General features: G+C 42.2%; 1 protein-coding gene across 1 annotated transcript; it reads left to right on the plus strand.

Moving 5' to 3' along the window:
- The first annotated feature begins 2232 nt into the window (after positions 1-2232).
- Positions 2233-10098, plus strand: LOC124033210 (V-set and immunoglobulin domain-containing protein 10-like). Its single transcript, XM_046345174.1, has 9 exons — positions 2233-2588; positions 2770-3072; positions 3615-3920; positions 4217-4365; positions 4492-4642; positions 6851-7135; positions 8608-8721; positions 8947-9108; positions 9368-10098. The coding sequence occupies exons 1-9, from the start codon at positions 2507-2509 to the stop codon at positions 9445-9447; spliced, it is 1632 nt and encodes a 543-aa protein (XP_046201130.1). The 5' UTR covers positions 2233-2506; the 3' UTR covers positions 9448-10098.
- The last annotated feature ends 642 nt before the right edge of the window (positions 10099-10740 follow it).

The raw sequence follows: 10740 nt of genomic DNA on the forward strand, positions 1-10740 counted from the left end.
CTACAGCTGCAACATCGAGAGCATCCTGACCGGTTGCATCACTGCCTGGTAAGGCAATTGCTTGGCTTCCGACCGCAAGGCACTACAGAATGTAGTGCGTAGGGCCCAGTACATCACTGGGCCAAAACTGCCTGCCATCCAGGACCTCTACACCAGGCGGTGTCAGAGGAAGGCCCTAGAAATTGTCAAAGACCCCAGCCACAGACTGTTCTCTCTACTACCGCATGGCAAGCGGTACCGGAGTGCCAAGTCTAGGACAGAAAAAGGGCTTCTCAACAGTTTTTACCCCCACGACACAAGACTCCTGAACCAGTAACCAAACGGTTCCCCGGACTATTTCCATTGTGTGCCCATCCCCCCCTCCCCCTTTTTTACGTTGCTGCTACTCTCTGTTTATTATATGCATAGTCACTTTAACTATACATACATGTACATACTACCTCAATTGGCCCGACCAACCAGTGCTCCCGCACATTGGCTAACCAGACTATCTGCATTGTGTCCCACCACCCGCCAACCCCTCTCTTTACGCTACTGCTACTCTCTTTTCATCATATATGCATAGTCACTTTAACCATACCTACTAACATACTACCTCAATAAGCCTGACTACCCGGTGTCTGTATATAGCCTTGCTACTGTTATTTTCACATTTCTTTTTAATGTTGTTTTATTTCTTTACTTACTTACCTACACACACAAACACATACCTTTTTTTTCGCACTATTGGTTAGAGCCTGTAAGTAAGCATTTCACTGTAAGGTTGTATTCGGCGCACGTTACAAATAAACGTTGATTTGATTCCAGTGTTTAATTGCTATATTGTAATTACTTTGCCACCATGGCCTATTTATTGCCTTACCTCCCTTAGCTTACCTCATTTGCACACAATGTATATAGACATTTTTTCTACTGTATTATTGACTGTATGTTTGTTTATGCCATGTGTAACTCTGTGTTGTTGTATGTGTCGAACTGCTTTGCTTTATCTTGGCCTGGTCACAGTTTTAAATGAGAACTTGTTCTCAACTAGCCTACCTGGTTAAATAAAGGTGAAAAATTAAATATATATATTTAAAATGCCCCTATGCACAAAGGGAGATCCATAAAGAAATGGTTTGTTCAGATTGGTGTGGAAGAACTTGACTGGCCTGCACAGAGCCCTGACCTCAACTCCATCAAACACTTTTGGGAAGAATTGGAACACCAACTGTGAGCGAGGCCTAATCATCCAACATCAGTGCCCGACCTCACTAATGCTCTTGTGTGGAAGCAAGTCTCTGCAGCAATGTTCCAACATCTAATCGAAAGCCTTCCCAGAATAGTGGAGGCTGTTATAGCAGCAAAGGGTGTACCAACTCCATATTAATGTCCATGATTGTGGAATGAGATATTCGACGAGCAGGTGTCCACATACTTTTGGTCATGTAGTGTAACTGTTAGTTGTTTTTTAACAAAAATGTAACGTTAGACGTTAATGCCCTAGTTGTATATTTTCGGTTAAAATCACTACAATACATGTGCTTTAGCTGTCACCCTGGCCTGATATTGGTTACACTAGATACTTCCCTAATGCGGCACGCGAATAAGGTGTCCTGTGTTGTCGGCTTGCAGCGTATACTCTCTGGAGCAGTATTGACTCTTATGGTGAAATCCAGATAGTTATGCCTACTACCATCTGTGTAGGCTGCTATCCTACTTGAAATAAAATCAAGTGAGATGGAACAAATTGGAGATGGTGATCAAATCCAGATGGTGACCAATACTTATTGTTATTACGCCCTCGCCCTTCGACATAATCACTTTACACGTTTTAATAAGTGCTAGATAACTAGGTTTAGCCAGATAACAAGCACTATGCGGCAATCGCGCCGCCATGAATTTCTGGATGCTAAAATTCTAATAGTTCGAATAATTTCAGTTTGTGACAAAACAAGCAGTCATTGTGTAGATATTCATTTTACCATCTTAACCGGTGAGAAATATATTTTCCATAACCTAAAATATATTATTTTCAGCAGTTTGAAGTTGGTGTACAAAGCCGAAAGTAAAAGATGCAAAAACGAAACAAAAGTTCGGGAAGCATAGAAATAGAGCGCGTAGAACACATTGTTAGACTTGTTGTCATTGAGAATGACATATCTATTACTCTGTCTATGTGAATTTGGTCTGGTCGCACAAAAGGTTACATATTGCAACTGGGTAGGGCTTATCCGGACAACTGACTGAACCGTTTTGTCTCCACACTCGACATGCGTCATCCATTTGGGCACGAGGCGTGTCCATAATGCCTCTCCCGGAGTAAACAGCCAGGTAGTCAAATAGGTTAAACTATGTAGCATGTGGCGGTTCCATGGAAAAGAGACATGTTACATTATGACCTATGTATCTATTATTTCCTCTAAGCAGTCTCATGTAAACTACGTGTCGAGTTGTCTTGTGTCATAGCACGTACAACAGGTAGTCAGGTAAACTGCTGACATTGGCAACCAAGCTTTTGTTTAACATGAAATCGGGCTATACAGCAGGAATAATCATGAAGGCATTCTCAGTTGCAATTTTTCTTCTTCTGTTCATGGATCAGACAGGTGAGTGTCCACTTGTGACATGTTTATGAATAGACTATGTATCCTAAAAGGTGGACATAGCCTATTAAGTGATACAGTGAAATTAGTTTATATTAGGTCAATGTTTTGATCTATGTGGTGCTCACTTCTACTATTTGATCATCGTCTCATCTCTTGCTTATTGTTTTTATGAAATTTGCAGCAAATGGGCGCTCAGATAAAACTACTGTAATTAAAACTCTGGGGGCGAATATTCTACTTCCGTGTTGGAACACTGCGATGAACGTGACTCCCTCCTTCACGCGATGGATGCAGAATGGACAGGTTATCATTGTCCGAAATCATTCCACAATTCTAACACCTTCAAGTGAAGGGCACCTGACGATAATGTACAATCAAAGCTTGTACATCAATGGACTAGCTTTATCAGATGAGGGGATATATCTTTGTGATTCCTTACCCCATGACAACAACACTCAATCAAGTCTGACATTGCAAATAGTCAGTAAGTATATGTTTCCTAATGTAACAGTGTTTGTGTTGGTGTCATTCTTGTATAATGACTTGTATATACATTAAATTGCCAAAAGTATGTAGACACAGATTCAAATGAGTGGATTCGGCTATTTCAGCCTCACCCTTTGCTGACAAGTGTATAGAATCGAGTATTTTGGTCTATTGCTCCTGGCTCCAAATTCCTTGAAACTGGTTCTTCCGGAATATTTCCTGCAGTGGCTAGTTTTGTGGATAACCGTTACTGTAGTAGTATGTTCATGTATCCTGTAGCCATTTTGAATGAGCGTGATAAGATGGTATTTGCGGTTGATCTTAAATACTATACCTTGAAGAGCGTTGAAATGTCTGATATTAACCAATAAGGACTGAGAAGGATCTCTAAAGAGAATGCCTCGTGTGTATGTTGTGCTATCATGTGTATGTTGCTCAATAATGAAACACTGTAACAATGCTTGATTGGGGATAATGTGAACATTGTATTCACGTGGAATGTGTATGCCTACTAAACAACCTTATGTTGACCTCTGTCAGGTGGTCCTGGCAATGGCATCACAGACATCCACCCAGCCACAACCCTTTCCAATGGAACCCTCATCGCCCACAGGGGTTCCACGGTGTTGTTCAACTGCTCCAGCTGGTCCTATCCCTCCCAGCGTCTGTCCTGGGGTTTTCAGGGTGTGGCATCAAGAAATGACTCCCTGACAGCGGGCAGTGGGTCCTGGCTGGACTTCAGGATAGAGGACATCCAACCCACAGCTCAGGGGAACTACATATGTAGAGCCCAGAACTCAGTTTCCCAGAAGGAAGTTGGCTGGAGCAAAGAGCTGCTTGTATACTGTAGGTGGCTATAAGGGTAATAGACTCACTTGTCTCTGATACTGGGATCTGTCTTCTGTGATTGCCATGGGTTTAGTGATAATAAAATGAAATAAAATCTCAATGTCATTACTGTTTTGTTTATCTGCAGATGCCACTGGCCACCAAATGGTGCCCTAATTGATTAGATTAACCAAAATAATACATCTTATTATCATAAAAATCTAAATGGTACCTGGTTTGTTATTACTGTGTAATTACTCAAATACCAAATCAATTCTACACCGTAAAATGAACTGCTTCAATTTCTCCTCTAGATTCCCCAGAGAAGCACCCGGAGTGTCAGTGGAATATTGGGAAGGACCCGTCCCTTGTCCAGTTTAACTGCAGCTGGTTTGGAGGCTACCCCTCTCCCACATTACTCTGGGGGGAGAAACATCAAGTACCATTGAGCCAGGGGAACCAGGTGTTTATTTGTGTGGTTTTTTTTGGTGGACAATTTAAAAACAAAATTTAATGGGATACAATGCATTTGAAATCATTGATGGTAACACAAAAGTGTAACAACTTATTTCCATTGTGGTCCTCTTAGGTGGCTGGACAGCTGATGGAGTCGGAGGTGACAGACCGTCTAGTGGTAAATCTGAACAGGTCGTTGTTGTTCGAGGGGCAGATGCTGAAGTGTGATGGGCATCATCCTATGATTAGTACTGAAGACGAGAAGTTCTGCTCCTTCACGCTCAGTAAGACATACAAGAGACACCTTGCAAACTAGTCAACATCTGCTATGATTGTTTACTTTTCAGATTTATGGTTTCTGTAAATCAAATCAAATCAAATCAAATCAAATTTTATTTGTCACATACACATGGTTAGCAGATGTTAATGCGAGTGTAGCGAAATGCTTGTGCTTCTAGTTCCGACAATGCAGTGATAACCAACAAGTAATCTAACTAACAATTCCAAAACTACTGTCTTATACACAGTGTAAGGGGATAAGGAACATGTACATAAGGATATATGAATGAGTGATGGTACAGAACAGCATACAGTAGATGGTATCGAGTACAGTATATACATATGAGATGAGTGTGTAGACAAAGTAAACAAAGTGGCATAGTTAAAGTGGCTAGTGATACATGTGTTACATAAGGATGCAGTCGATGTTGTAGAGTACAGTATATACATATGCATATGAGATGAATAATGTAGGGTAAGTAACATTATATAAGGTAGCATTGTTTAAAGTGGCTAGTGATATATTTACATCATTTCCATCAATTCCCATTATTAAAATGGCTGGAGTTGGGTCAGTGTCAATGACAGTGTGTTGGCAGCAGCCACTCAATGTTAGTGGTGGCTATTTAACAGTCTGATGGCCTTGAGATAGAAGCTGTTTTTCAGTCTCTCGGTCCCAGCTTTGATGCACCTGTACTGACCTCGCCTTCTGGATGATAGCGGGGTGAACAGGCAGTGGTTCGGTGGTTGATGTCCTTGATGATCTTTATGGCCTTCCTGTAACAACGGGTGGTGTAGGTGTCCTGGAGGGCAGGTAGTTTGCCCCCGGTGATGCGTTGTGCAGTCCTCACTACCCTCTGGAGAGCCTTACGGTTGAGGGCGGAGCAGTTGCCGTACCAGGCGGTGATTTAGGATGCTCTCGATTGTGCATCTGTAGAAGTTTGTGAGTGCTTTTGGTGACAAGCCAAATTTTTTCAGCCTCCTGAGGTTGAATAGGCGCTGCTGCGCCTTCTTCATGACGCTGTCAGTGTGAGTGGACCAATTCAGTTTGTCTGTGATGTGTATGCCGAGGAACTTAAAACTAGCTACCCTCTCCACTACTGTTCCATCGATGTGGATAGGGGGGTGTTCCCTCTGCTGTTTCCTGAAGTCCACAATCATCTCCTTAGTTTTGTTGACGTTGAGTGTGAGGTTATTTTCCTGTATTGCAAATACTGTAGAAAGACGCCCTGAAACGTATCAATGTTTAGTTCACTTCAGTTCAGTTCAACTCTTTTTTATTTATTTCAGCTTATAAACAACTGTATGGTTTCTGCAACTGTACAAAGCTCAGAATGTTAGCCAGGTATGAAACCATTCAGTGGCACACAGCAAGTGTGTTTTTGCAATTCAAGAAAGGCGTGCCGAGGGATATTTTGAAGCGTTATCTTAGCACCATGAAAGTTTACTCAAACAATGAAAAAGTGCCAAAGAATCTCTTACTCAGCCACACCTCTCCAGTGTGTGTGTGTGCATCCTTATATCTAATATAAATGTTAAAAAAATGTTATCTGTTATTTTAACGGTTAAGTTGACTGAGAACACATTCTCATTTACAGCAACAACCTGGGGAATAGTTACAGGGGGAGAGGAGATGAATGAGCCAATTGTAAACTGTGGATGATTAGGTATGAGGGCCAGATTGGTAATAAAGCCAGGACACCAGGATTAACACCCCTACTCTTACGATAAGTGCCATGGGATCTTCAGTGACCACAGAGAGTCAGGACACCTGTTTAACATCCCATCTGAAAGGCAGCACCCTACACAGGGTAATGTCCCCAATCACTGCCCTTGGGATATTTTCTTTAGACCAGATGAAAGAGTGCCTCCTTACTGGCCCTCAAACACTACTTCCAGCAGCATCTGGTCTCCCATCTAGGGACCAACCCTGCTTAACTTCAGAAGCAAGCCAGCAGTGGGATGCAGGGTGGTATGCTTCTGGCTCAATTGTAATTATGTGTAATTATATCCCTGGCCCAGTCTAACACCGTGTCCTTCTGTAGCTCAGTTGGTAGAGCATGGCGCTTGTAACGCCAGGGTAGTGGGTTCGATCCCCGGGACCACCCATACGTAGAATGTATGCACACATGACTGTAAGTCGCTTTGGATAAAAGTGTCTGCTAAATGGCATATATTATTATTTATTTATTATTATTCTTCTCATCTCCCAGAGTCTCCCTATCCGGAAGGGGAACCACTGGTCACAGCTCTCGAAGGCACCAACATCACATTAACCTGTAAAGAGTCCAGCTCCCTGCCTCCAGCCCTCACCACCTGGCAGAGGACGGTACAGCAGGAGGACGTGGTACCCAGCCCCAAGTATGTCCTGTCAGGACAGGGCCCCACCTTCACCCTCACCATAGTCAACATCACCAAGCAGGACGAGGGCCTCTACTTCTGCAGGAGCGAGAACCCACTGATGGTCCGCGAGCTAGAGATCTATTTAACAGTTAAAAGTGAGTTAAGACTGAGTTGAGTGTCGGTGCGTCTGTGTGTGTGCATGCGCCTAATTTTCCTTCCTGTAAGAAAATTGTGGGACTATGGGAAATTGTATAGAAAACTTATCTAGAGATTGATTATGGCCCTAGTGATAGTTTGTTTATAATCATAAAGGTCAGGTGTGGGGGATCTTTATCAGAACAAAACCATTTATGAACATGCTTAGTGCATCACTGCCTGGTATGGCAACGGCTTGGCCTCTGACCAAAGACTCCAGCCACCCTAGTCATAGACTGTTCTCTGCTACCGCACTGCAAGCGGTACCGGATCACCAAGTCTAGGTCCAGGAGGCTTGAAACTGCTGCTACAGTTTCAACTGTTCAATCGTTCTGCCTGAGGCTATGGAACCCTGACCTGTTCACCGGACGTGCTACCTGTCCCAGACCTGCTGTTTTCAACTCTCTAGAGACAGCAGGAGTGGTAGAGATACTCTGAATGATCGGCTATGAAAAGTCAACTGACATTTACTCCTCAGGTGCTGATCTGTTGCACCCTCGACAACCACTGTAATTGTTATTATGTGACCCTGCTGGTCATCTATGAACATTTGAACATCGTGACGATGTTCTGTTATAATCTCCACCCGGTACAGCCAGAAGAGGACTGGCCACCCCTCATAGCCTGGTTCCTCTCTAGGTTTCTTCCTAGGCTCTGGCCTTTCAAGGGAGTTTTTCCTAGCCACTGTGCTTCTACACCTGCATTGCTTGCTGTTTGGGGTTTTAGGCTGGGTTTCTGTACAGCACTTTGAGATATCAGCTGATGTAAGAAGCTTTATGAATAAATTATATTTAATTCTAAACAGCTTCTACCCCCAAGCCATAAAACTCCTGAATATCTATTCAAATGGCTACTGGACTATTTGCATTGTCTCCCGCCCCCCCTCCACTTCCCTCTCCACACTGCCACTCTCTGTTGTCATCTTTGCATAGTCACTTTAATAACTCTACCCAGATGTACATACTACCTCAACTAACCGGTGCCCCCCGCACATTGAATCTGTGCCGGCACCCCCCTGTATATATATATATATATATATATTTTATTTTACTGCTGCTCCTTAATTACTTGTTACTTTTATCTCTTATTCTTATCCATACATTTTGTTTAAGCTGCACTGTTGGTTAGGGGCTCGTCAGTAAGCATTTCACTGTAAGGTCTACTACACCTGTTGTATTCGGTGCATGTGACTAGTAACATTTGATTTGATTTGTAATAGAGGTATAGACACAGAAGACCATACTTATGAACAAAACCTAACAAAGGCAGGTGCAGGAAGGTAGCAAGGCAACACCTTCTTTGGAATGTCGATGAACCTGTTGCCTCTCCTTGTGAGAGATTCTTGTACATTCATGTCCCTTTAGCGACATGTAAACATGCCTAATGAGAGACGAAAACCTGTCTAATCTAGTTTTTTCTTTTTTTTTCTCAGCCTCATCTCAATACACTGGAGCAATCATTGGGATATTCCTAGCCATTTTGATCGTAGGATCTGGGATTGTTATCGCTAAAACAGTATATTCCAGCCGTGACCGAATTTGCCTGGGTAAAACCTTTTTTCCCCATGAATTGCATTGTCCCTTTTGTTACAAGAGCTTTTAAGTTAGCTTATCTGTCCTTGTTTATTATTGTGTCATTTCATGAAAGGTGAAAGAAAAAGATCCATCAACCTAACCTTAAAGATAAGATATACTTTGATGACGACTGACTTGGAAAATTACTGACTTGCTCAAATATATATTTAAATACTAACAGCCAAATTTGATTACAGGTAATGGATTTGAGCGAATGGAGGAGGACAGGGAAGATGTGTTGAGCCTGGTAGAGTCCGATGAAGAGGTGTTTCCTGAAGCAGTACCCAGACTGCCACCTCTATCTCTGACTAACGGACACAACACTACTACACTTGTACAAATACATCGAATCTCATCCAGTAAGACATGAATCTAGCTGCTCCCTGCTTGTAGAAGGGGGGATTGCCACTGGGGTACTAGCTGCATATAATTGTTTTGAAAAGGTGTAGGCCTGTTCTATATTACATTATGAAGGCAAGTAATGTGATTGTAATGTTGTCATTGCATGTATCTGTAATATACAGTTGATAGAACTGTAACTATTCTGTTTCTGTTTTGTATTGACCTCATGTTGTATATGCAACTCAAACCCAAATCTGTAACCCATCTCTTTTTCAGATGACCATGAAGATGAAGAAATTGTTGAACATCCATTACAGCTAGAACATACAGATATGGAAGAACTTGTCACATTTTAGGTGTTGGAAGATTGTTTTAATGTAATGTTTTAAAGAATATCAAAGATAACATTTTACTACCTATGAAACTGTGAAAAAGTGTAATTATTGGTGGTTGGCTTTCACAGTAGCCAATGTAGATGTATGGGTCAGCTTTTTATCATCCATTTCACTTTTTTGGCTGATGAATTAATAATTAACAGGGTTATTTAAATTAATTGTTGCCATTCCTCTCAAATGACATTCTTCACAATAATGTAACATTTCATAACATTTTGTATCACTCAAACACAAAATAAACCTGAATTTAAAAAAAGCATAGGCAGGGTGAGTTGCACCCCCATTTGACCTCAGCACAGCCTCAATTCGTTGGGGCATGGACAAAAAAAAGGGTGTTGAAAGCGTTCCACAGGGATGCTGGCCCATGTTGATGTCAATGCTTCAGTTGTTTCAAATTGGCTGGATGTCCTTTGGGTGGTGGACCATTCCTGATACACACGGGAAACTGTTGAGTGTGGAAGATCCAGAAGCGTTGCAGTTCTTTACACACTCAAACTGACTGCCACCTACAACCATGCCCCATTCAAAGGCACTTAAATGTTTTGTCTTGCCCATTCATCCTCTGAACGGCACACACAAACCATATCTCAAGGATTAAAACTCCTTATTTAACCTGTCTCCTCCACTTCATTGTCACTGATTAAAGGGGATTTAACAAGTGACATCAATAAGGGATCATAGGATTCACCTGGTCAGTCTATTTCAGGGATACTCAACTCTTACCCTACGAGGGCCGGAGCCTGCTGGTTTTCTGTTCTACCTGAGAATGAATTGCACACACCTGTTGTCCCAGGTCTAAATCAATCCCTGATTAGAGGGGAACAATGAAAAAATGAAGAGGAGCTGGCTTCGAGGTCCAGAGTTAAGTTTGAGCGGTCTATTTCATGGAAAGAGCAGGTGTTCCTAATGTTTTGTACACTGTTTTGCTCTCTTTATTAATGAACAACGTATACAGTTTACAAGTTGTAATGAGCAGGGGTGCAACTTTAGTTTAAGAAGTGGTGGGAACATAATTATTTTTTGTATCCAGTTGGATAAACACTCCAAACAGCCTACCCGACGTCCCGAGGCGTCCGCATGGTCCTAAAGTTCACGGTGCCCCATTTTGTATGACATTACAATGATAAAAATGCAATTTCAAAATGTGGGGCGGACATGTCCCTGTGAATGAGTATGCTTATCAATAGATCAAACAAGCCCATGACGAGTCCATGTTACTTAATAGAAAACAAGGGCACGTGTGGCAAGGTAGCC

Source organism: Oncorhynchus gorbuscha, linkage group LG04, assembly GCF_021184085.1.
Source record: "Oncorhynchus gorbuscha isolate QuinsamMale2020 ecotype Even-year linkage group LG04, OgorEven_v1.0, whole genome shotgun sequence".
Classification (NCBI taxonomy): domain Eukaryota; kingdom Metazoa; phylum Chordata; class Actinopteri; order Salmoniformes; family Salmonidae; genus Oncorhynchus; species Oncorhynchus gorbuscha.

Bases quoted from the DNA above. Each gene is read 5' to 3' on its own strand.
- LOC124033210 (XM_046345174.1), top strand. From the start codon at position 2,507: ATGAAATCGGGCTATACAGCAGGAATAATCATGAAGGCATTCTCAGTT. The intron at 3,073-3,614 runs GTAAGTATATGT...GACCTCTGTCAG, and splicing joins TCTGACATTGCAAATAGTCA to GTGGTCCTGGCAATGGCATC. The intron at 3,921-4,216 runs GTAGGTGGCTAT...TTTCTCCTCTAG, and splicing joins CAAAGAGCTGCTTGTATACT to ATTCCCCAGAGAAGCACCCG.